Here is a 26708-nt window from a genome sequence, read left to right on the forward strand (position 1 = left end):
TCAATTAGCCAGTCCAGATGCAGGAATTGTCTTCTCGGGTTGGAGGTGTGCTAATATCACTCTATTACTTAAGGATGTGAAAGAGACCATGATATTACAGGCCAATATTACTCTGAACAACGATAATGAATTATCAATAATAATGTTGGATTAAAAGGCCTATAAAGAAGAAGGGTCTAGACCTGTGACGTCAACTGTCCCAAGTGCATCCAGAGACGCTGCCTGACCTGCTGAGTTCCTCCAGCATCTTTGTTGCATTGTTGTGGTATTATGGGTATGATTTATTTACTTACAGTTGTGGTGTGCTTGCTCAAAAATGAACTTATTAGTTAAAATTAGAATGGATTTATAGGATGTGATCTGTGATGAATGAGTTTATTTGATGTTTTTGAGGAGCTGTCTAACATGGTAGATGAATTAAAAATATGAGAAGATTAGAATTGGAGACACTCTGTTAGCATAAGTTGTGAATTGGTTAGGTGGTGCAAAACAATAGTAGATATTTAAGCATCCAAGTACATGAATAGGAAAGATTGAGAGATATTGGGCCAAACACATGAGCATTTTGGTGGGCTGTGATCAGCATGAGAGGCCGTTCATTGGTGATGCAGCACGAGGTTTTTAAAAAGAGCTCGCGTGTTTTCAGAACTTTTTGGCAAGCTGCAATCATAATGATTCATTGGGCACATGGCAGGGGACAATAAAAAGAAGCGGAGCAGCTACTGTGTGAACGAATGGTGTTAGAGTGAAAAGGCTTTGGCTCAACAGGCTTGGGCAAGCACAAGTGAAGATTCTAAGTAAGTTTCTAATCTGTTTTTTCTATTAGTACATTGCTAGTGCACTGAGAGTGGTTATGTTTTGGACTTGTTCGAGTCTTGAAAAATATTGGAAGGAAATGTTCCAAACTTTTTTGGTGCTTTTTAAAGTAAACTTTAAACCTAACCCTTTGACTGCCTTATTTGGTATTGTTGGAGGAAATGGTATTATTTTGGAGTCACATGATTTGCATATTTTGGTCTTTATGTCTCTTATAGCCAGGAGGGCATTGTTGCTTCAGTGGAAGATGCCTCTCCACCTACTCATACTCATTGGTTACATGATGTCGTGGCATGTTTAAATTTGGAGAAGATTCACTGTTCAATTTCTGAACCTAGACAAGATTTTTTAACATTGTGGGGACCTTTTTTTGAATTATTTTCAAAATCTTTGATTTGCTATTAAACACAGATGTTGGCTAACAATATGTTTTATTATATGATAAGGATTTTTTCCTTTTTCTTAACCAAACAGCTGTTTTCTTTTCTGGTAGTGGGTTTAGATTTTCTTTTGTATAATAGAAGTATATCTTTTCAATATTATGTTTAAATTTATTGTATGCGGATATGGGGTAATGAAACTATATTTGTGATTCCAATATATTGTAATTGGTATATGTAAGAAATCAATAAAAATATTGAAAAAGAAAGAGAATGGGTCCAGAGCTAGTAGTCTGTGCCTTCTGTGAGAGGTGGGAGATTTAGGAGACCTCCAGTCTCCCTGATAACTACATCTGCACAAATTGCACTGAGCTGCAGCTGGATGACCTTCAGCTTATATAGGAAAATGAGGAGGGGATAGATAGGAGCTACAGGGAGGTAGTCATCCCTAAGTTGCAGGAGGCAGGTACCTGGGTGACTGTCGCGGGGGTCGGGGGGGAAGGGGATAGGCACCCAGCGCAGAGCACCCCTGTGGCTATTCCTCTCCGTAATAAGTATACTGCTTTGAAGACTGTTGGGTGGGTGGGGTGGTGACCTACCAGGGGAAACTGCGGCAACCTAACCTCTGGCACTGAGTCTGACCTGTGGCTCAGAAGGCAAGAGAGGAGAAGAGGAGAGCAGTTGTAATAGGGGATTCCATCATTAGAGGAGCAGACAGTAGATTCTGTGGATGTGTAGCAATATCTCAGATCGGGTCCACAGCATTGTGAAGATGGAGGGTGAACAACCGAAAGTCATAGTGCATATTTAACAAAGACATAGGTTAGAAAAAGGAGGAGGTCTTAAAGAGAGGATATAGGGAGGTAGGTAGAAGGCTGAAAAGCAGGACCTCCAGGGTAGTAATCTCTGGATTGCTGCCTGTGCCACGTGCCAATGAGGGTAAGAAAAGGATGATTTGGCAGTTGAATGTGTGGATGAAGAATTTCTGCAGGAGGCACGTTTCACATTTCAGGAACTCGTCTGGGGAAGGTATGACCTGTACAACAAAGACGAATTTCACTTGAACCCAAGGGGTCAATATCTTTCAGGCAGGTTTGCTGGAGCTGTTGGAGAGGGTTTAAACTCATTTGATGGGGGGGGGAGGGGATGGGAACTGGAGTGTTAGGGCGAGGTTGGGGCAGTTAGTATCTAAAAAGATGCAATGCACAGTGAGACTGTGAGGGAGGACAGGCAGATAAGCGGCAAAATTACAGTCAATGTAACGGGGGGCAAAATCAAAAAGGTTGATGAATACAGGACTGAGGGTGTTATATTTAAATAAACAGTATACAGAATAAAGTAGGTGATCTTGTAATGAAGTTAGAGTTTGGAAAGTATGATGTTGTGGGCTTTGCTGAGTTGTGGCTGAAAGCAGATCATAGTTGTATATACATTGTATCAAACGGGTAAGCAGAGGGGGTGGGTTGGCTGTGTTAGTAAAAATTGATATCAAATCCTGGGAAAGAAGTAATATAGGATTAGAAGATGTAAGAAGACCCTGATGGGAGTTTAATACAGGCCTCTGAACAGTAGACAGGATGTGGGCTACAAATTACGACAGGCAATAGAAAAGGCAATGTTGCAATAGTCACTGAGGATTTCAATAGGCAGGTAGATTGGGAAAATCAGATTGGTGCTGAGAGAGAGAGTGAATTTCTCCCAAGAGAAAGAATTTGTAGAATGCATATGAGATGGCTTTTTAGAACAGCTTGTGATTGAGCCAACTAGGGAAATGGCAATTCTGAATTGGGTGTTATGTAATGATTCAGATTTGATTAGAAAGCTTAAGGTAAAGGAAATCTTATGAGGCAGTGATCATAATAAGATAGAATACAACCTGCAGTTTGAGGGAGAAGATAAAGTCAGATGTATCAGTATTACATTGGAGTAAAGGGGATTATAGAGGCATGAGAGAGGAGCTGGCCAAAGTTGATTGGAAGGGGACACTAACAGGAATGATGGCAGAGCAGCAAAGGCTGGGGTTTCTGGGAGCAACTTGAAATGTGCAGGCAAGATATATTACAAAGGTGAAGACATATTCTAAGGACAATATGAGACAACTGTGGCTGACAATTGAAGTCAAAGCTGAATAAAAACAAAGGGAAGTGCTTATCACATAGCAATTATTAGTGGAAAGGTAGAGGATTTTTAAAACCAATGGAAGGCAACTAAAAAAACCATAAGAAGAGAAACGATAAAACATGAAGGTAAAATCACCAATAATATGAGAGGATGCAAAAAGATTCTTTCAGATATATAAAGAGTAAAAGAGAGATGAGAGTGGGTATCAGACCTCCAGAAAATGATGCTGGAGAGGCAGTAATGACAAATAAATGACAAACAAACTTCCAAGTTGTGCATCTGTCTTCACAGTGGAAGACACCAGCAGAGTGCCAGAACTGCGAGTGTCATGGGGCAAAAGTGAGTGTCATTGGTATTACTAAAGAGAAGGTGCTAGGGAAGCTGAAAAGTCTAAAGGTAGATAAGTCACCTGGACCAGATAGGCTACACCCCAAGGTTTTAAAAGAGATGGTGGAGGCATTAGTAATGATCTTTCAAAAATCACGAGATTGTAGATTGGTTCCTGAGGACTGGAAAATTGTAAATGTCAGACCACTTTGTAAGAAGGGAGGGAGACAGAAGAAAGGTCTTCTTTAGTGGTTGGAAAAATGTTGGAGTCTATTATTAAGGATGGGGGAGACTTCCGGTAGCGCTCATGGAGTGAAGTCGCGTTCTTGACTCGCTCCATTACCTCTGAGTTTTTTCTCTCTATGGTCAGCTATACTTTAATTAACTATTAAGGCATCAATTTTTACAATACTTTGAATTAAACTGAATTCTCTGACAATTGGATGATATTGAGATCGGCTATGTCTAAGAACGGGAAAGACGGCAAGGATGGTAAACCTCCGGTTAAACCGAAAGCTACGGATCTCCCTCCGACTGAATCACCGGTGACTTTGAAAGCGATATCGGAGTTAATTCAGAGGGAAATTTCAACCTCTGTTAGGGAGATGATTCGTACAGAAATTATGGGCTTTGTTAAAGACCTGATTCATACGGAAATCTCAACTAAGTTCCAGAAAATTGCCGATTTAATTGATAAGATGCAAACATGTATTGCGGAACATCAGTCGGCTATATCTGATCTTCAAAAATCCGCGCAACAAAGTGAGCTTAAGATGGGGAAAGTCGAAGAAACAATTAATGTAATGAAGAAGAAACTTGACTTTTTGACTTTTAAAAACTCTGACTTGGAATCTAGAATGCGACGGCAGAATTTACGAATGATTGGCGTCAGGGAAGCCGTGGAAGCTAACAACCCTATGAAATATTTCTCCCAACTTTTAAAAGATGCATTCCCTACTGTATTTCCTGACCAACCACCGCTACTGGATCGTGTTCACAGAATCCCATCATACTCGTCTAGGTCAGATAGACCGAGGCATGTTATCTTACGTTTTCATTACTTATTATTAAGGATGAGGTTTCAGGGTACTTGGAGGCACAAGATAAAATAGGCCAAAGTCAGTATTGTTTCCCTAAGGGGAAATCTTACCTGACAAATCTTAGGATTTTATTAAGGAAATAACAGGCAAGATAGACAAAGGAGAGTCAGTGGATGTTGTTTACTTGGATTTTCAGAAGGCCTTTGACAAGGTGCCGCACATGAAGCTGTTTAACAAGATAAGAACTCATGGTATTACCGGAAAGCTACTAGCATGAGTTGAAGATAGGCTGACTGGCAGGAGGTAAAGAGTTGGAATAAAGAGAGCCTTTTCTCGTTGGCTGCTGCTACCTGGTGGTGCGCTGCAGTGATCAGTGTTAGGGTGGTTCTTTACACGTTATATGTCAATGAATTGGAGAAGGAGTTGATGGCTTTCTGGCCAAATTTGCGGATGATACAAAGACAGGTGGAGGAGCTGGTAGTATGCATTTATTTCAAGGGGTATAGAATATAAAAGCAAGGATGTGGACAGTTTTGGGCCCCCATATCTCAGGAAGTTTTGTTGTCATTGGTGAAAGTCCAGAGCAAGTTCACGAGGATAATTCCAGGAATGAAGGGATTATCATATGAGGAGCATTTGGCAGCTTTGGACCTGTACTCACTGGAATTTAGAAGAATACGGGAGGATCTCATTGAAACCTACTGAATGTTGAAAGGACTAGATCGGGTGGATGTGGAGAAGCCGTTTCCTATGGCGGGGGTATCCAGAACTAGAGGCCACAGCCTCAAAATTGAGGGGTGACTTTTTAGAACAGGGGTAAGGGGAATTTTTTGAGCCAGAGAGTGGTGTATCTGTTGAATGCTCTGCCACAGATTGCGGTGGAGGCCAAGTCCATGGGTATATTTCAGGCAGTTGATAGGTCAGGGCATCAAAGGATAAGTTGAGGAGGCAGGTGTATAGGGTTGAGTGGGATCTGGGATCAGCCTTGATGGAATGACAGAGTAGACTGGATAGGCTGAATGGCCTAATTCTGCTCCTACGTCTTATGGTCTATGCAGAAGGACTTAGGCAGATTGGGAGAATGGGCAAAGAAGTGGCAGGTGAAATATTGTGTTGGGAAGTGCATAGTCATGATTTTAGTAGAAAGAATAAAGGTGTGGACTGCTTTCTAAATGGGGAGAAAATTCAAAAATCAGAGATGCAAAGGGACTTGGGAGTCCTCATGCAGGATTCCCTAAAAGTTAACTTGCAGGTTGGGACGGTGGTAAGGAGCGCAAATGGAATGTTAGCATTGATTGGAGAGGACTAGAATACAAAAATGAGGATGTAATGTTGAGGCTTTATAAGGCATTAGTCAAACTGCATTTGGAGTATTGTGAGCAGTAAGAGATGTGGAGGCATTGGAGTGGGTCCAGGGGAGGTTTATGAGATTGATCTCAAGAATGAAAGGATTAACATTTGCGGAGCATTTCATGGCTCTGGGTCTGTACTCACTGAAGTTTAGAAGAATGAGGGAGGATCTGTTTGAAAGTTATCAAATATTGAAAGCCCCAGAAAGGGTGGAAGTGGAGAGAATGTTTCCTATAGTGCACTAGTCTCAGACCAGAGGCCACAGCACCAGATTAGAGGGACACCGATTTAAAACAGAGATGAGAAAGAAAATTATTTAGCCAGTGGTGGCAAATCTGTGGAATTTGTTGCCACAGATGGCTGTGTAGGCCAAGTCATTAGATATATTTAAAGTGGAAGTTGATAAGTCCTTGATTAATCAGGTTACGGGGAGAAGGCAGGAGAACAGGGTTAAGGGGGGTAAGAAATCAGCCATGATGGAATAGCAGAGCGTACTCTATGTGCTGAATAGTCTAATTCTACTCCTATCTCTTATGGTCTATAAGGTGCTTAGATGGGAATCTGGGTTGGCGTAGATCATTTGGGCCAAAGAGCCCATTTCCATGCTGTATGACACTATATTTGATCAAACCAACAGTGTATGATTGGTGTTGTTATATAAAGAGCTCTACTTTTAGGTATTCATTATCAGGATTTGAGCAGGACCAGCACATTACTCATCCATGCTCTCAAGAAGGTGGTGGTGAGCTAGTTTCTAGAATTGTTTTAGATCTTTTAGTTGTTGAATGTAAGGGATAGTTGGTTTTATTCTTTGTTACTTGAGATGGCCGTTGTTTGACATATTTGAGCCACAAGTGTGAGTTAACCTATCAGTCCATACATGAATGCCATCTTTGTCTTGCTATGGATAGACATAGACCGCGTCATTTGCTGAGGAGTTGCGAATGGGCCTTCTTGGCTTTCTACAACAAAAATAATCTGGATGAAAGCATGATGAGCTATTTTTTCAAGTTTCGTTTCAAGACCAAGTTAGATGTCTCTGTTGCTGGTGTAGCTAGGATCAGAGAAATTGCAATAATATATTCAGTGAGTGGGGAGGACATGGCAGAAGGACTTCTGTTCCTTTGACAGGTAAGGACATTCAGCTTTATTGAATCAAGGTGAGTGTGTGATCTAATTAATATGCAGATTTGAGGTACTCAATAGCCAACACTTTTTCTTGATGTCAGCTCCCTGCACACCCCTACTGCATGTCTCATGCTATATATTTCGCTCCCTCAAGTTTGCAATTACACACTCCTACAATCACCAGCTGCACCCTTCTCCTAAAATCCTTCATTCTGGAGCCTCTGCTCCCATTTCAGTGTTTGTTGGCTGCATTTAATCCCTTGTGACTCATTCCACAAGCTATTGAGAGTTGGCTGCACTGTACAAACTAACTTAAAGCAAAGTCTGCAATAATCCTTTGATGAAAGTCCAAGAGAATCCGAACTGGCCGAATTCCAGCTACTTTAAATACTGTAAATAGGCTTCATCTCTGTGTTGGAAGCCAAGCATCCATACTAACCTTGCAACAAGTTCCACTCCGTGACTTTTCTTTTTTAAGTGTTAACAATAGTAGGAACCTTTCTTTGAGTTGGAGATTTCCTGTGCCATTCACCTCTTTTGCTATTTAGTGGGGTTGTCTGTGGCATTAGTCTCATGTAAACGTTAATTGCAGAGTAGTTATGAGAAACCAGCAGCTAGAGGTCGTCAGAGACAGTGAGCCTGAACCTGTCATCATTATATTAAACATAAACCATTACAATCTGAGCTAGACCACAGGAAAGTTCACTTTATTTATGAGTGGGGATGGATGGTGAGCAAATTATATTGGAGTGACAGACGTAATAAATTCACGACCGTGACTCTTTCTGTCCATTTTTTCAGGATTTCTGCCTTAGCAATATGCCATTTGTTAGCTTCAAGCTGAGCAATGATTTTGTCAGTGCTACAGTTGGGCATACAGTGCAGACTCAGCAAAGTTAGAGAGGTCCTCAGATCAAGCTGCAACATATGGGGATCAACCAAGTTTAGAGTCCACACCAAGGAGAAACTGTATCAGAGTTATGTTCTGACCATGCTCTTGTATGGGTCGGAATACTGGTGCATGACAGAGAACAACCTTTCCAAGTTGTCATCATTCCACACCATGGGCCTCTAGAAGATCCTCCGTATATTCTGGCCAATAAAGATCTCCAACCATGCCCTCAGTGCACCAAGAGGACATGGCCACAATCATCATGAAGAAGTGTTGGAAATGGATTGGGCACGTGATGAGAAGAGAGGCCAACTCCATCATCTGAACAGCACTTCATTGGACCCCTGAAGGGTGGAGGAAACATGGAAGACCAAAGACACCTTGACACCATGCCATAGAGGCAGAAATGAGGACCCTGAACCATACTTGAGGTACAATGGAGAAGATGGCCAAGGACAGACAAAGATTGTCTTCATTGCTGCCCTAACCACTGGTAGCGAAATGGACAGTAACTAATTACAGTTGGTCATTCCGTTAAGAACCCTTCCTAGGTGTTATGACAGCCCGTGTCAAATGCTTTCTCCCACCATAATCTTTTAGCATCTGGCCCCAAATGAGTGACAAAGCAGGTTAGTGCTTAGCCATCAGCCTCTCGCCTTAGGTTGCTGCATTGGAACTGGACCATCAGGTAATGGGCAAGGTGATTTTTTTTTACCCAGGGAACCTGCATTCAGATCCTGCTTCATCTGTGGAGAACATTCTTCCTCGTGGGTGTAAGGAGTTTTGAGCATGAGGCTGCAACTCACTATTAAATCATGGACCAGCAACTCAGAATTGATTTTAATCTGGCACTAGCTGAAAATCACACAATTGTGAAGTCAGATCAATGCAGTAGTACTGCCCAACATTATATATTCACAGCCAATGGTAAAATATTTGGTAAATTGGTTTATTATAAAGTGTTATAGTTGCAGAGAAAGTGCAGTGCAGGTGGACAATAAGGAACTAGTAACTAATATGGCAAATTATGAGGTCAAGAGTCCATCTTATGGTACTGTGAAACCAGTCAATAGCTTTATAAGCACAAGGTAGGAGCTATCATAGAGCCAGGTGATATGTGTTTTTGCATCTAATGCTGGTTGGGATCAGGAGAAGAGAAAATGTCTGGTGTGGATGGAGCTTCTGGTTATGCTGGCTGCTTTGTCAAGGCAGTGAGAAGTGTAAACAGTCCATGGAGGGAGGCTCATTTCCTCGATGTGCTGAGCTGTGTCCACAACTCTCTTTGTTTGTTGTGGTACCAGGCAGAAAAGTTACAAGCTGTTATGCATCCAAAGAGAATGCTTTCTATGGTGAGGCTCGGAGCGAACATGTCAAATTTCTTTAGCTCCTGAGGAAGTAGAATTGCTGCTGAACTTCCTTGGCTGCGGCATCAATGTAGTTGGAAGAGGACAGGCTATTGATGATGTTCCCTTCTAGGAACCTGAAGCCCTCAACTCTCTTGACCTCAAAACCACTGATGTAAGCAGAAGCATATGCACCATTGCTCTTCCCCCTTCTGAAGCCAATGACCTGTTTTTTTGTCACTAGGCTCTCTACCTCCTTACTGTACTCCAACTCATTGATATTTGAGATACAGCCCCATGCAATGGCATCATCTGCAAACTTGTAGATTGAGTTACCGCAGAATTTAGCCACAAGTGTATGTGGAGTAGAATAGGAGCTGAAGATGCAGCCGTGTAGAGCACCAGTGCTGAATTATTGTGGTGGAGGTATAGCTGCCTATCCTTACAGACCAGAGATCCAATTGTAAAAGCGGTTGTCGAGTCCTAGGTCCAGAAATTTGTATATTACTTTGATTGGAAATACAGTATTGAAAACAGAGGTGTAGTCAATACACATTAGTCTAGCATAAGTATTTTTACTTTCCAGGTGCTCCAGAATGTAGGGCCAGGGAGATGCAGTAGACGGGATTCATTGGTAGGCAAATTTACAGTGGTCTAAGATTCTCTGGCCTCCAAGAGCACCACAACCTTATTGTTGGGTTTGGAGGCTTGTTTTCCTCAGTGACCTGGAGAACTATGTTGGCTGGAGTCAGGGCCTTGTGCTTTGATTCTTGCTAGGGTCACCCATGCCAAACAGGTCAAAGAGTAGAGGGCAGACCAAGAGTGGCCTACCATTCCTCCAGTTTTGGGGGTTCAGCTGAGGGCGAGCAATCCTGACTGGTAAAACAAAATTGTTATGGAAACAACAATGAAGAATCCTTAAACATCTGAGTGCAGTGGTATCCCTGAGTCTCCAACCGGGACTTGCATGACAGACAGTAGTGAAAACCAAGAGGAAGCTACTGACAAAATGAAGGAAGCCCTGAACACCGCCAGAGATGGAGGACCTTCATTGCTGCCCTAAACACCAGTGGCTTAAAGGGCAGTAAGTCAGATTCTCTGGGAAGTTTGAGTTAATGCATGCCACGTCTCTCCAATCCACACTATTATATAGATCTCATTTCTAATGATCATAGTTCTGATTTACAACTCGATCCCCATGTAATGACAAAATAAAAATGGATTTTTGTAAATCATGATACCCACATGATCAAAGGGGATATTTAAAAAATTAAGTAGAACCCAGGCTCTGCGTTTTGGAATACTAGGTTGTGCATCTACTCTCTCTACCTGAAGTTTATTTGTTAGAACATTGAGGAAGCTTTACCCTGTACCAAGCTTAGTTTAATCTCGAGTGATGTGCTTGAAACCATTGGTGGATATCTCAAAAGTTTTTTACCTGACTGTGGTAAAGTTCTCACCACCCTCTCCCCCACTAATTGTTGTGGCTGATCTACCCCGTTCTTCTTACGTTGCTCCAGGCCCCGTCATATTTTTTTCTTTCCCTCCTTTCCCTCCTCCATCTGCCAATCAACCGTACACTCCTCTTCCTTGTTCGCCTCCCCAGTTATTCGCATCAGCCCTCCACACTTCCATTCATCTTCAACCCTTTGTCAATTCTACCTATAGCCTCCCGGCATTTGGTGCTATTCCCACTCTCCCCATCTCCATCTGCTTATCACCCTCGTCACCTGGATCTACCTATCTCCTACTAGTTTTTGTTCCATCCCTTCCTCGCCACCACCTGTTTTATACTACTTAATCCCTTTCCAACTGAAGGGTCTTAGCCGAAATGCCAACTGTCTATTTCTCTTGGTGAGCGTGGCTCACTGATTTCCACCAGTATTTTTTGTTGTGCTCCCGGTTGTAGAGCTGCTGCCTTAAAGAGCCAGAGTTCCAAGTTCAATTCTGGTCTCAGTGCTGTCCATGTGGAGTTTGCAGGTTCCTAATGGTTTCTTCCCACATCCCAAAGCCCTGCGGCTTAGTAAGTTATTTGGCCACTTAAATTGCCCTTGCTGTGTAGGTGAGTGGAAGAATTTGAAGAGGATTGGCAAGAACATGGAAAAATTAAAACTGGGGTTTGTGTTGGATTAGGGTAAAATGAGTGTTTGATAATCAGTAAGCAGTTTCCTTGCTGTGTGACTCTATAACACAATTTAACACAGTTCTCCAACCTGTTAGTATGTACATTGATTTCTTGAATTTCCAGTAATGCCCTCCACTTCACTATACCCCATTCCCTTTTCCCTCTCTCACTTTATCTCCATATCTAGCCATCACCTCCCCCTGGTGCTCCTCTCCCTTTTCTTTCTTTCATGGCCTTCTGTCCTCTCCTGTCAGAATCCCCCTTCTCCTTCTCTGTATCTCTTTCACCAATCAACTTCCCAGCTCTTTACCTCACCCCTCCTTCCTCCTGGTTTCATCTATCACCTTGTGTTTCTTCCTCCCACCTTCTTACTCTGACTCCTCGTCTTTTTTTCTCCAGTCCTGATGAAGGGTCTTGGCTCGAAACGTCGACTATAATCTGTTCCATAGATGCTGCCTCGCTTGCTGAGTTCCTCTAGTGTTTTACGTGTGTTGCTTGGATTTCCAGCATCTGCTGATTTTCTCTTGTCTTTGATTGGATTGACACAGTTCCCTTTTTAAAGAATCAATCTAAAATGATTTGAATCTGTTCACAAATTCTTGTGTTCCAGGCAGCACTGGACTCTGATGATTTGATGCCACCCTTAAATGAAGTGGTGTTCGGCCTGCTTCTGTCATTTCCACTTGCAGAGCTGCATGCTGCTCAATTTGGCAAAGGGGTTTCTGGGAAGCATTCTCACTGGTTACTAGTTAGAATCCTTTCAATAGTGAGCAAGTAAAAAGAATAATGGGAGAAAAGCCCCAAGGGTCAGGTGTTCAGAGTAAATAAATGTTTAATGTGAAAGGAGAGGCTTAATCTGCGGGATGAAAGGATGAGATGCGCTGTAGCGTGCTTATGAAGGAGCAGTGCTTCAGGTGATCACCATCCTTGAAATGCATTGCTTTCAACTAGAGTGGAGAGGTCATGACCTTTCAGCAGAAACTGTGTGACTGCCCTAACTACAAAGGAAAAGAAGTTGTAGCACAAGTCATGGGTTTCAAACCACAAAATGCTGGACATAACACAGAAATTCCATCAAAATCAAAAAGAGAAAAGCTAGGTTACAAATTCTAATCATACCTTAAACCCTTCTTTTGAGTTAATTGGTACACTTAACCAGTATACCCTGTCCCAAGCACACAGATCTTGTAATATTAACCTTATTTTTTCCTTTCAAAGATTAATACCCTGCAATTCTTTTCTGATATCACATTTCCAACCATCATTGTTTATCGTATATCCTGGCTTTTGCCTGAAGCTGTCAACTACAACTTCACTCCCACGTAGGTGCGTGTCTAAGTGAGGTGACTCTGGATGGCACTCTTTTTACCCTCCGAGGTTAATGCTCGCTGAAGTGTTTAAAAGGAATTTGAAAACTGTTGAACCATTAGTCTTTACTGCATAAGTTACACTTTTCTGAGTTAACTGGTGTCAACTGGCCCTTTACTTCCTTTTAGGGTCTGTCTTGAGGGAGGGTGGGAAAGCTGCTGTGAAATTTGCAGAATGAAGATTTTGAAAGGCTTCTTATATGATCCCAGAAGAAGAGCTGATTATAATAAATACCTTGACTAATGTTGTCACTCATGCACCTATCACGGTTGTTACAAATGAGCCCTTTCCTGAGGATTCTGTCTATCAGCATAATGGCCCTTAACCCTAAGGCTGCAGTTACCATGACTGGTATTTGTAGTTCCAAGCAAGCCCTTCTTACAGAATTTTAATACTTCTTCTGACATGCATGAGCCAGAAGCACTGTTAGAGGTCACTGTGGTCTCTAATCATGGCCTCAGCTGAAGCTGCCAGATCACAAAGAGCTAGAATTACTTTAAAGAAATCCTTCAGTAAATATAGTCCTTCCCTCTGCCCCTGTCATGAAGTCCTCTGTCACAAAGGACTCTCCTCACAATTGACAACTATTGAATTCAATATCCTATGTGTTTCTCTTCATTGGTTAAACCATTACTTTCAGTTTTAATCAGCACTTCAATTATTCTGTTGCAGAGAAAAGTCTTTTTATCCCATCCAATTGTTTTCTGAAGTTGAGAGCAGAGAGGATTTCACTGGAAGTGTTGATTTTCTGAAATTTTGTCCTTGTCTACCTATGCCAGGGGTTCCCAACCTTCTTTGTGCCATGAACCAATACCATTAAGCTAGGAGTCCATGGATCCCAGGTTGGGAACCCCTGATCTATACGTTTGGCCCCAGCACTGCAAAGATGCACACAGACGTATTACAAGGTAAAATTGTGGTAAAACTGCGAAGCTTGGGTAGTTTATCAATATGCTTTGCAGCTTTTCCACAATTTTATCTTTCAAGTTGACTGATTGTACCAATAGAGTTTTTCTCTGAATGCCATTGGATTGTAGAGTAGTGTGCATTGTGATATTTCTGTGTGTTGCAAATTGTAGAGCGTTGTGTTATTACAGTGTCTCCGAAAGAATTTGGATTGCAAACAAATCCTGTTTAATTTATAACTGCATCTTAAGTGCTGTTGCATTTATATTTTCTGTGCAGTCTGAACCATTTCTCACTCGTTCCGCTCTTTGGAACATTGTCTTGAGTGCTGGAGATTGTGGGGAACTCTGTAATCATCTTTGGCACTGTTAAATTGCACAGAGCGATATCAATGGTAGACTATTAGCACCCCCTACAGTGCAGTATATCTTCTGGATCTTGGCAAAATACAAGAGAGCATTTAAGTTTTTAATTTGAGGTGACGAACCTAACTGCAATAGTGAGAAATGAAATATTTTTCATGGTTTGGGTGTAGTTGACGAGGTTGGTTTTTATTTTCCATCCTTTTACCCTCTTGGCTTTTCAGGGACATTTAGGAGTCAACTGTATAATTGGGCCTGAAGTCCCAAGTAGACCAAACCAGATAAACTTAACAAATGTCCTTTATAGTAGGCATTGGTGAGTCATGCAACAAATGCAAAATACTGCAGGAACTCAGCAGGCCAAGCTGCATCCATGGAAAAGAGTGCAGTCGACGTTTTGGGCTGAGACCCTTCATCAGGGCTCATGACTGTACTCTTTTCCATAGACGCTGCCTTATCTGCTAAGTTTCTCCAGCATTTTGCGTGTGTTGCTAAAATTTCCAGCATCTGCAGATTTTCTCTTGTTTGTGATTAGAGAGTTATCTTGTAAGAATTTGGCTGTGTTTGTGGTCATCATTTCAAAGACTAGCTGTTATTTTCCTCAAATTCCAGATTATTAATTGAATGTAAATCCCATAGCTACCATTGTGGAAATTGGAACTTATTCTGGAAATTCCAACCATCTGGACTACTAATCAGTTGCATCACCATTTCTACTGTAATCTGGATGACCCATTCCTCACTCTACTGTTCCTTGTAAATCCCACCTGCTATATCATCCTCTCCATAATACACCCTCCGCCATTTCCCTCTCCCATGTTGTGCCTATCCTGTTGTACCACTCTGGCTGATGTTTGTAGTTCCAGCATTCTGCTGCCCATTCCCTGATAATACTCTGTACCTCTTGTTGACTGTTGAACAGTAAACCAAAGCTTATCTTTGTCCAGATAGGGGTCTATAATATCCAACTTTACATGACAACCAAACATGGACAATTGTAGAACAGGTCCACAGGTTAAAGTCCTGAACTGGAGCAGGACCAGCTTTGGGGGCATTAGACTGGACTTTATTTAATGGCAAAGGAACTGTTGGCAAGCGGGAGGCTCTTAAAAGGGTCACATCATGAGCTGAAGGTCAGCGTGTACCTGTTAGGATGGAGGGCAGACAAAGCCAAGTTCAATGAACCCTGACTGACGGAGAAATTGAGGCTCTGGTCAGGAAATAGAAGGAAGCGTTAATTATTTTTAGGCAGCTGGGTACAAATGAATTCCTCACTGAATGTTTTTGAAGTTTTAAGTGCAGGCTTAAGGGGGAAATCTGGAAGGCAAAAAGAGGATTGAGATGGATTTGGCAGGCAGGATTAATAGTTCAAAGGTTTCAAAGATATATTTAATGTCAAAGAAATGTATACAATATACATCCTGAAATTCTTTTTCTTTGCAACCATCCACAAGAACAGAGAAGTGCCCCAAAGAATGAATGACAGTTAATTGTTAGAACCCCAAGGCCTCCCAGCTCTCCCCACCCACACATAAGCAGCAGCAAAGCAACGATCCCCCCTCCTCCACCAGCAAAAAAAGTATTGGCACCCACCACCGAGCACTCAAGTGTGCAGCAAAGCATCAATAAAGACACAGACTTGCAGTACCCCAAAGACTACTCATTCACCTGGTAATTTGATGTACCACAGGCTCTCTCTCTCTCCCCCTAATAAGGGAAAAAGTGGTGTCCCCATTTCACAGCATGAGGGGAGACATAACAAACAACTCACTGATTTATGATGTTAAAAGTCTGTTGCGTCGCTTTTTCCGAGCTCTGTGCCCAAAGAACTCAGGTCTCTGGGCACAAAGCCAGCAGCTAGTTTGCTGCTTTTGATCTTCCGTCTCCCACAACACACTGACTTCTTGTGGAAACACCAGCCTCGAGTCCGCCTGCCTCCAGAGCCACGAAATCCCAGAACCCTGAAGGCTTGCTAGTTTTCTAAGCCGTGTCCTTGGTATATCAAATAGCGGCCAGTCGTGAGACCCCGAGAGCAGAATGTATTCTTGCCAAGGATCGATGTCAGTGTGTAACTCCAGGTCAGGGTCTTCAAAAGAACCCTGAAAGGGAAAATAAAGATATTAAAGATAGAAAAAGAGCTGTTTCTGAAGATGCAAGCAAAGGAGTTGCCATTAGGCGCCATCATCATTCTTCAGTTATATTAATAGTAAAAGGGTGACTAGAGAGAGACTAGGTCCTCTTAGCGCCCCCTATTTGTGGAAGCACTGGAGATGTCTGAGGTTTTTAATGACTATTTCATTTTGGGGTTACTAAGGAGAATGTCATGGATGCCAAAGAAATGAGGGTAAAAGTAATGAGATTTTGGAACATGTGCATATTACGAGGAAGGAGGTATTTGCATCCTTGAAATGCATTAAGATGGGTAAGGACTGAACAAGTGCACCCTTGTACCTCATGGAAGAAATTGCAGAAGCACTTGCTGATATATTTGCTTTAACATTAGCCACTTGTTAAGTTCCAGAAGACCGGGGCGTGGCAATAATGTAGTTCCATTGTTTAAAGGTGGCAATGACAGAACAGGGACCTACAAGCATGACTTCAGTTATAGGGAAGTTACTGGAGGAAGCTTTGAAGGACAAAGTCTGCCATCACTTTTGATAGTCGAGACCTAATCAGATATAATCAGCATGGTTCTGTATGTGGGAGATCATGTCTAATAAAGCTTTTGGAATTTACTGAAGAGGTAACTAAGGGGATAGATGAAGGTAGAAGAGTGAATGGAGTCTATATGAACTTTAGTGAGACTAATGACAAGGTCATGCATGGTAAGCTGATCTGGAAAGTTGGGTTGCATGGGATTTTGGGGGAGCTAGCACAGTGGATTCAGAATTGGCTTGGTGATAGGAAGCAGAGTGAAATAGTTGAGAGTCAATTCTCCAAATGGAGGTCTGTGACTAGTGGGATGCCCCAGAGGTCAGTTTTCAGATCTCTGTTATTCTTATTTATGTAAGTAATTTGGATGTGAATGACCAAGTTTGGTGATGAGGTCTTGTTGGCAGCGAAGCAGTTTGCAATGATTTACAAACGGGTCTTGATCAGTTGGCAACTGGATTTCGACTTAGACAAGTATGAGATAAAGAGGGTTGTGGAACAGAGGGGACTTGGGAGTGGATGTGCACAGTTCGCTGTAAGTGAGCTGTAGAATAGATGGTGAAGAAGATATTTAACATGCTGCTCTTCATCAGGTGGGGACATCGAGTTTAGGAGTAGGGACATTATGTTGCAGTTAAGTCACTGGTGAGACTGCACTTGGACTGTTGCACACAGTTTTGGTCATCCTGTTAAAGGAAAGACATTGTCGAGTTGATAGGGTGCAGAAGAGATTTACCAGGATATTGCCTGGGCTAAAGGGCCTGAGATATAGGGAGAGGTTAGCCCTACCGGATCTCTTATTCCTTGGAGTGTAGGAACATGAGGGATATCCGCTTAAAAGTTCATAAAATCTTGAGGGGTGTGGATAAGGTGGATGGTTATAGTCCTTTCCTATGGGTTGTGGAAGGGCACAGATACAAGATTAGAGGGGAGGTATTTAAAAGTAACCTGAGAGGTAACCTCGATATATAGAAAGTAGTGAGTACCTGAAGTGAGCTGCCAGAGGAGGTGGTGGAGGCAGGTACATTTGCATCATTTATGAGACCCTTGGGTAAGCACATAGAGAGGAGTTGGTTGGAGAGTTATGGGCTTGAATTGGGGCAACTGAGCCTAGCAGCGAGAATGCTGTGGGTTGGTCGGGCCGTGCTGATTACTCTGTGACGAATGAAATCCTGGTGTCGGGGAAAGCGTGCAGAAACAATTAGTCTTAGCTTTGTCCAAAGTCATGCATTTGTCTCTTTCTTCCTGCAGGCCAAATTTGCTATTCAGAGAGGTGCCACCGCAGTGATCTTCGATGTAACTGATGATGCAAGTGCTGTAGCTCAGGTAAGGATGATGTCCAGCCTTATTATTCTTAATGGCAAGAGAACTGCGAGACCTACGAGCACTTTAGAGCAAAGGAAATGTTTCGTGAAAGCCCTGCTCCCTTTATTGTGGCAGGTGTAATGAATTCAAATACATCACTTTGCACCAGCAACGATGTTGGATATAATGTCCTAGTTGTCTACTTTATCTGTGTGAGATGTTTTCAGTTGTGACGCTCAGGCAGGAATGGCCGTCCTGCTAACATCTCAAGTGCTTAACCGGGAGTGCTCGGTCTGTGCATGTAACCGTTTAGAACAGACATTGACATTGTAGGTTGGTGAATAATAAAACTAATGAGCATAATTGCTGAGACAGAGACAGGCAGCTTATCTGAAAAACATGAGAGTGAAATGAGCAACAAGGAGGTTTCTTTAGTTTTCTTTAGATTGCTTTAGTCAAACTGGAAAATGTGACTAGTTCAAAGAAAGCCACAATCTTGATTCAGAGATAGAAAATAAATAGGATTAGAATAATCATCTGTTCATTAAAAGGGATTTTGTTGCAGTTAGTTCAGAGAAGAATGTTAGCTAATCCAATAGTCACACCCAAACATACAATTTCTATCATCTAGAGGAGTGGTTTCCAAGGTAGGCGATATTGAGGTGGGAGTTTCTAGGGGCCAATAAAGATAAAAGGGATATGGTGGGGGGGAGCAAGGGGGGCAATTGAGAAATTATAGGCTTAATTTAAGAATTTAATTATATATTATTAGCATTTAATCTTCAGTGTCTTGTCATTGATTACAATGATCATCTCATTTCTTGCTAACCCACCATTCTCTTAGTCTTTACTCAAAAGCGCATTAATAGTTATTGAAGAGCAATGTGGCATTTCTGTATTTGACATATCATGAGAAATCTGGACGGAAGAAATTGTGTCATTTGCTGGCCCAGACCACACATTATTGCTGTTCACTCCTTTGTACAGTGTTAGCTAGTACAAGTCCAATACTCTAATCACGCAATGACGCAATTCTTGTGAATTAGGGTATGGCATTCAATGGGGTAAAGTTCAGAATCTGCCCTATTCAATTATCTTTACCTCATTTCTCTAGCCCACGGCCCAACTGAAATAACACCACTGCCCCACTTTATGTACCTTCAGGCAGAGTCAGGTTTTGCCTGAGCTATAATGACATCATAAATGTCCCCTTTTTTGATCATCATCCGTGAGGTTGGACTTAAAAGGTAGCTGATTGAATGTGGTCATTGCCATATAACAAGAATGGCAGGAGCAGACTAATCAAAAAAGAAAGTGTGGACAGTATAGTGTGGAGTATCTGAAATAATGGATTTATACCAGCACCAAGCAACCATCAACAGCCAATGTATCCATGGGGTGAAGAAGTTTTTTTCAAATGAAGCAACAAACTATCCAGGCTCCTTGAATATTTGAAGAAAATACACTCTGATAAAGCAAACAAAAACTTGGCTTATTTTCAGTCACTTTGTGAAAACTTTCAGAAATGGAAAACACTTCAAAACAGCTTTGCCAGCAATCACAACAAAACAGTGATAGTGTCTGTGCTTCATACAACATCTCATTCCTCTTTGCTAAATCTGGAAAGTCCTGTACAATTGGAGAAGAACTGAGTACTGTTTTGCATAAGTCACCAGACAAAATAATTAAAATAATTCTGCTTAGCAACATCTCTGTTCAAAGACGAATAGGTGAAATATCTGAAAATATGGAAGACACATTGTGCAACATACTTAGGTCAAGTAAGTTTGGATTCTGTGTAGCTGGATGAGTCAACGTTGCCAGGTGCTTCTTGGTTATATCCACCTCATAAAAGATGAAAGCATAGTTCAGGAGTTGTTATTTGCAAGGGAACTTGAAACCCTTGCAAGGTGGAGTCAATATTTTGGGTTGTTGAGCAATTTTTCAAAGAGAAGGACATTCTACTCACTAGCATCTTTTCTTGTACAACAGATGGGACACCATCAATGACAGGACACCTCCATGGGGTGATTACTTTCCTGAAATAAGCTTTACCTAACACATCTACCATTCTCTGTGTGATTCACAGACAACATCTTGTCACAAAAATCCTGTGATAAACTGCATGAATCATTAAATAGTGTTATCACAGCGGTAAATAAAATCAAGCCCCATGCTCTCAAATCTCAACTATTTCAAGAGCTTTGCATTCAGAATGATGAGCAGTTTGAATGCTTCTTGTTGTGCACTGAAGTCAGATGGCTCTCAAAAAGGAACTGCCTGAGATGCGTTTATGAGCTTTTTGAAACTGTGATAAATTCTTTGAAGACTCAAATGCTGCATTCAGAAATCAGCTGAAGAATATCAGGCATGACGTTGCTTATTTGTCAGAATTATTTACAAAGTTTAATGAAATCAATCTTCAATTAAGAAGAAATTATGTGAATCTTATGAATGACAAATCAGTGTTCTCCCATTTCTGTTCAAGTTAACCTTATATTGGCCATTGCAATCTTTTCCAATTTCCAAGTCTCTCTGAGATGGAAGTGAAAGAAAGAATGCCAGACTATGATGATCTTCAAGTATACTGTTCCCACTTGGGTGAGCTGCATAAAGACATGTCAGAGTCATTTCAGGATCCTCTCTCGATATAAGTGCAATGGGTAATAAATCCATTCCTGAACACATGCAATGAGGAATTAACAGGAAGGGTGGAGGAGGAACTGAGCTCACTACAAAATGACTTTGAGCTGAAGATCAAGGTGTTCTTTATTGCCTTTCCAACATAATGTTTAGTGGAGCACAGTTTCAGCGCAGTCACCCAACTTCTTTCAAAGCAATGAAACAGACTACAGGTTACTAAATGTGTGTATCTAGGACTCCTTATGAGTGATATTCAGCTTGATGTTGAGTAGCAGATATCACTGCACCAAGCTCATCTATCCATTAAAAGGTGAAAAAGCACTGAATTAGTGAATAGTTGGACTACTAATGTACAGTCTAAAATTGTTGATGAAAATTGTTTTTACTGTAATAAAGAATTTTATTTGTAGCTTTAAATAGCTTTAAATTCAATATTTTTTGCAATTATTTGTCACATCTTTTGTTTTCACTGTGCATCATAAATCAAAATTCTTCACAGTTTTTATGTAAAGGCTGGAAAGGGAGAGGGAGACTCTTGGGATTTGGTCTGGTAACCCAAAAACATTTAGGAGCCACTGACCTTGAAAAACAAGAGCAACAGGCTTGTAGGAAACACAGAGCTTCACGTTCAATATAGATGGATATTCTGTTATTATTGTCCAGTAAAAATCCTGGCATTACCTAGCTAATATATGGGAGTACCTCTGACTCTATCAAAACACCTACCACCCTTTTGAAGTTAATTAAGAGGGAAAGTTGTAGCAGCTGCCACACATCAAAAAAGAATAAATGTAACAAATTCAGTTTTCACATCTCTTTAAACAGAGAGGCATTTCTTCAACACTACACTGAACAGTTAGTTTGGATTATGGCCTCAGTCAAAACAGGATAATTATAACTCATTGAATCTCTTTTTACTTCTCAACAAAAATGATCATCAAGTATTGAACCTTTTGGGCTATAGTAGGCTGTACATCTGTTGACAAGTAATATATAATTTTCTTTGGTATATAATTTCTGCGCTCAGCTGGTTACTGCATAAGAAATTTTTTCTTTGCTCTGGATGTTGTTCTGTAAAAGTAATAGGTCACAAAATGATATTCTTCAAGGATTATCCATTCTTTTACTCTTGAATATTGATATATGTACTTGAACAAACAGAAAGGAGTTTTCTTCAATTTGGTGAATTGAAATCATTAAGATGACTTTAGCCCAGTGATTCCCAGCAGGAGGGGGGGCAGTTATGTGTCCTAAGGGGGAGTTAGAGGAGGGGGGTGCATTCAAGATTCTTAGCAGGGGGGCAGTAAGCGCTGCCCTAACTTAAGGCATGAGACCTGACCAACTGTTAGTAGAGCAGGCACGTCCAAAAAAAAGGATGAGGCACTGGAACACATTGCTCTGCAGGTGGTGAATACTCGCCATCACAACGAGTTTGAAGCTTGGCTTACACCTGCAGTTACTGAAGAAGGATTTTTAGAATCGATTCAAGGATTTGAGCAATCTGGAAATTCCGGACTGGGTAATTAACCCATTTCTTTGCAAGGTGAAAGAACAAGAAGAGAGCTTACAAGAAGAAATTATCATAATTCAGAATAATGAAGAAACAAAAATAGGTTTCATAAATGTCAGCTTTTGCATTAGTTGGCAACACGGTCATATGAAGTTTTGTGGTCTTTGCATTTCCATCCACCTACCTTGCTAAAAGAGGCTTCAGTGCAGTGAACCACATACTCACCAAAAAACAGAAACCACTTGGACATTGTTATGCACGGGGACTTAAAACTTTTGCTGTCACAACTTCAACCAGATATTTCAATCCTTGCTAAAAATCATCAAGCTCAAGGATCACATTGAACTCGAAGCTGATGTACAGGTACTGTGTAAGCTAGGTTTAAAGACAAATAAAAATTTAAAGCAGAATCATTTTTATCAGGTTAGCATATAGTAGATATGTTTTTACACTATGGGGTCAGCGGAAAGTATATTGTGCCTGAGAGGGGCGCTTACAAGTATGAAGGTGCTTTGGGGGACATTGGGCTAAAAAGGGCTGGAAAACACTGCTTTAGCCTAACAGGAGATTATGATTAGTTCGAAGCAAACCACAACTTTGATTCAGAGATAGAAAATAAATAGGATTAGAATAATCATCTGTTCATCAAAAGAGATTTTGTTGCGGTTATTTGGCAATTTCCGGTGTGGCAAGGACAAAACAGACAAATAATTCATAAATAATTTTAACGTAGCAATAATGTTCACAGTAGATGTACAGTATAATTTTCTATAATACAAAACTGATTTCTCCACCCAGGCTGAGAATTGAAATGCTAGACGCTGCAGGTCGTCTGGTTGATGGTAAATTTGGTACAAACTATTCAGGCACATGACTTTCAGATGAGAAACTAAAATTAATCTGAATTCAGGACTTCACGCTACATCCAGAATCTGACATAAAAGGAAAAGCGACGGAAAGGAACAGTAGAGTTTCTTTTTAATGGCCAACAACACAGTCCTTTGTCTAAATTTAAATTATACATATCCTTTAATCTCTTCTGTCTCCAAGACCTTGTCTAACTCCTTTCAGCTTGGATCAAAGTCCTGATCTCCCAACTGATTTCCATATAGCAGTAGATCATTCAATCTATCATCTTTGTGCCAGCTCTCAGAGTATCTCACCAGTCTTAATCCCCATTTATTTGCTTGTAACCTGTTCTGTCTCGCATGCCCACAAATTCCCCCTCCCTATCCTAAATTTCTATCCTCTGCTGCACCTAGTAGCTTGGTAATTAAACTGCCTGGAGTATGTAAAGAACATTAACCAATTGGCTCTAATGAACTGTTTCTATAGATTCTGTGTAATGACTGATTGCACTTTTCTATAACTGTTGAGCAGTAAATTCTGCACTGTTTTTTGCTAATCGGATGTTTAAATACCAGCTCTGATACTTGAACCCTTCACTAAAGTGGAGAAGTTTCCCAGGTCAATATTGTGAAACAAGTGAGTTAGGGTAATAGGACTGAGTAATCAACATGGTATTAAATTACTGCTGAGCCTTGTAAAGCTATAGAAGCAGCTATGTGTTCAGTATATTCTTTATCTCACTATCTCATGTTTTGGTTATTAATTGCTATTTATTTATATCTGCATTTGCACAGTTTGTTGTCTTCCGCACTCTATTTAATCTTTCATTGATCCTGCTGTAGTTACTATTCTATAGATTTGTTGAGTATGCCTGCAGGAAAATGAATCACAGGATTGTATGTGGTGACATATATGTACTATGATAATAAGGTTTACTTTGAGCTTTAATATTGGAACAGATCATCAGTGATGTATAGGGTTTGCAAAAATGAATGTTAAATGCTAAGGACAGAGGTTTACTGTGGAAGCCAGAGAAATTATTAATAATGAGCAAAGGAAAATGTTATCACATTAGTTTGGAAAATGCATTGAATCTCTGTTGGGTACCTGCACCCTCAGTAAAACCATCATTGAAGATGACCCAATTCCAGCTAGCATACATAAGGGTTTAATGCTAATTTAATTCTCCAGGTCCTTTGATTTCCATCCACAGTCCAAAGATGTACCGGTTAGTAGGTTAATTGGTCATTGTAAATTGTCACATGATTAGGCTAGGATTAAATTGGGGTTTGTTCGGCAGTGCAGCTCGATGGGCGGACTGTATCCACATTGTATCTCAATGAATAAATAATCCCAATATTAAGAATGAATGGCCAAGATGAACAGAGAAATGCTGTGTAATAGTGTTAGTGATAAAATAACAAGTTGCCTATTGTGTAAGCATTGATTCTGTATATAGAAGCCAGTGACATTTATTTAAAATTAAACATTGGCTATGGTATACAGCTTCTCTTTTGCTGCCTCCAAAAATTTGCATCAACCAAATCTGTAATGATGGAGCTTTACCTGTTTCATGCACGGGTAGTGGAATTGCTGTAACCTCTCCTGCTTTGTATTCTAAGCAAGATGAGTAAATGAAGCTATATAATATAAATTTATTGCAATTGGAAATGAGTCTGTGCTTTTGTACCATATACCCCTTACAAGCTCTGGTGCCTTTTTTGCTTCTGAATCCTTTTCAGGGGTAATAAGAATCGCAAAGCCTGAAAAGGACTGCTATCCCTTGTTTGATGAGGTCCTCACGTGATGTTGTGTAGTTGTAATTAATGTTGGTATCAGGAGCCATTCTTAAGCCCTCCTGTGAAATAATCCTTCATGTGACTTCTTCCTATTCATAGCTAAAACAGAATCCAGAAGATCTGTTGGCTCGTCCCGTTATCCTGATCCAAGGCCTGGATGCTGCCCAGCTGATGAATGTCATCAACACCAATGGTGAAGCAGTGGTCAGGATTCATGTTAAGAATGATGTCGTGGGCCGGGTAAGTCTTGTTTCAAAACCTAAACCTCAGTAACTCCTTCAGAAAATGTTGTTAAAGCAGGAAGCTGCTATTTCTCCATTCTTGATGCATCTTCTCGTCTCCTCAAACAGCAGTATTGCCCCCATAGTCTCCTCGGTGCAGATTATCTCATTTTACAATTGGACGTAAAAAGCATTTAGGGAATTTAATCAAAATTCATATTCAGCTGTTTTCACAGTGATCCCAAAGATGGGCGGGAGAGATGTACAGGTGGGAATGAGGGGACGCTATATAACTTGATTAAAAGCTTTAACTGAAAGATTTGATTTTAAGCGTCTTGAGTCAAGTAATGGTTTTACAGAACTAATTATAGGACAACTGACATGTAGACGGACATTTCCTGGGGTCTCTGTACATGTAGTCTCAAAATAACTCCTTGTTAATTATGTTTTTCAATAGAAAGTCTAAAAGCTAAATAAATCTGGAAGCGAGTTTAAGGTAGGAAATGTGACTGCACTTAAAGCTAAACAAAAACCCTTCTCTATTGAACCTACTGAGAGTGTTTCCTGAAACCCTATCCATTTATCGAGAAGAATAATAGTAGCTGCCTGACAACAAGCTTCATGGGCTGCTAAGATTCCAAATTTAGGACTGAACAAACCCATATCCCAAGTATTCACGTTGGCTTGTGGAGTTTCCAGCTTATAATGTGTTAAGTGTAAACAGGCAGAGCTGTTAACATCATCTTTAGATGTGATCTACGTAATTCATCAATCTCTCATCAAATCTTTTAAGAAAACCAAGATGTGTCATAGCATTGATCGTTGTGAACTGCTTTTAAGTGGATCATGTCTTCAGCTGCCAACAGTTCACCCAGTTCCTGGTCTGGTGGTATTTCTACTAGAAACACATGGATTAGGAGACTTCTTGTTCTCACAAGAATTCTAAAATGTTGTAAAATGTATTAAAAAAATACGACTAGTCATTTTAATAATGATTAACCAGTATTGGGTGCAGAAATCTGAAGAAGACAAACAAGTCTCCTTTCTAACTATCAGTCCCACTATCTCTCAGTGTCCTTCAATTCCTCCTCTCAGAAAGAGATTTAATTTTCTCAAAAGTGCCACCTCAATGACACTTCCATGGTGGCTTATGTTTGAGCTTATATTCCCTGTTTCAGCAAAGTCGCCACTCCAATTAGTAACATACATCAAAGTTGCTGGTGAACGCAACAGGCCAAGCATCATCTTATACTTGTGTTTTAAGCTTTCTGTGGTCATTAAGTGTAATCCTTCTCAATGTCTGCTCCATTTCTCCGTGTGGAGCCTGTACAAACATATGTTATTCTTAATCTGGAACCCTGGTATGTAAACTATTCACCACCTTGAAAAATGCACCTGCAGCAATTTTGACAATTCAGTCCATAATCTTTTAACTGGGGAATTGAACGTAATTTTGAACCTTTTTATAGTTTAAATGTATAGATCCACAGCTTGTACCTCATTCACATAGCACTTGGCTTCAATTTCCTGCTGGTTATTGGAAGCTTAGAGTCCCTTGATGGAGCTTGTGC

General features: G+C 40.8%; 1 protein-coding gene across 3 annotated transcripts in view; it reads left to right on the forward strand.

Annotated features, from left to right (window-relative positions):
* LOC134336722 (E3 ubiquitin-protein ligase RNF43) overlaps positions 1–26708 on the forward strand; it is a 231887-nt gene that overhangs the window by 183193 nt on the left and 21986 nt on the right. For all 3 annotated transcript variants that reach the window (XM_063031125.1, XM_063031127.1, XM_063031128.1), the window contains 2 exons: positions 18062–18136; positions 25016–25156. In XM_063031125.1, the coding sequence (XP_062887195.1) occupies positions 18062–18136; positions 25016–25156 (216 nt within the window). The remainder of the gene's footprint in view (positions 1–18061; positions 18137–25015; positions 25157–26708) is intronic.

This window comes from Mobula hypostoma, chromosome 23, assembly GCF_963921235.1.
Source record: "Mobula hypostoma chromosome 23, sMobHyp1.1, whole genome shotgun sequence".
In the NCBI taxonomy this organism is placed as follows: Eukaryota; Metazoa; Chordata; class Chondrichthyes; order Myliobatiformes; family Myliobatidae; genus Mobula; species Mobula hypostoma.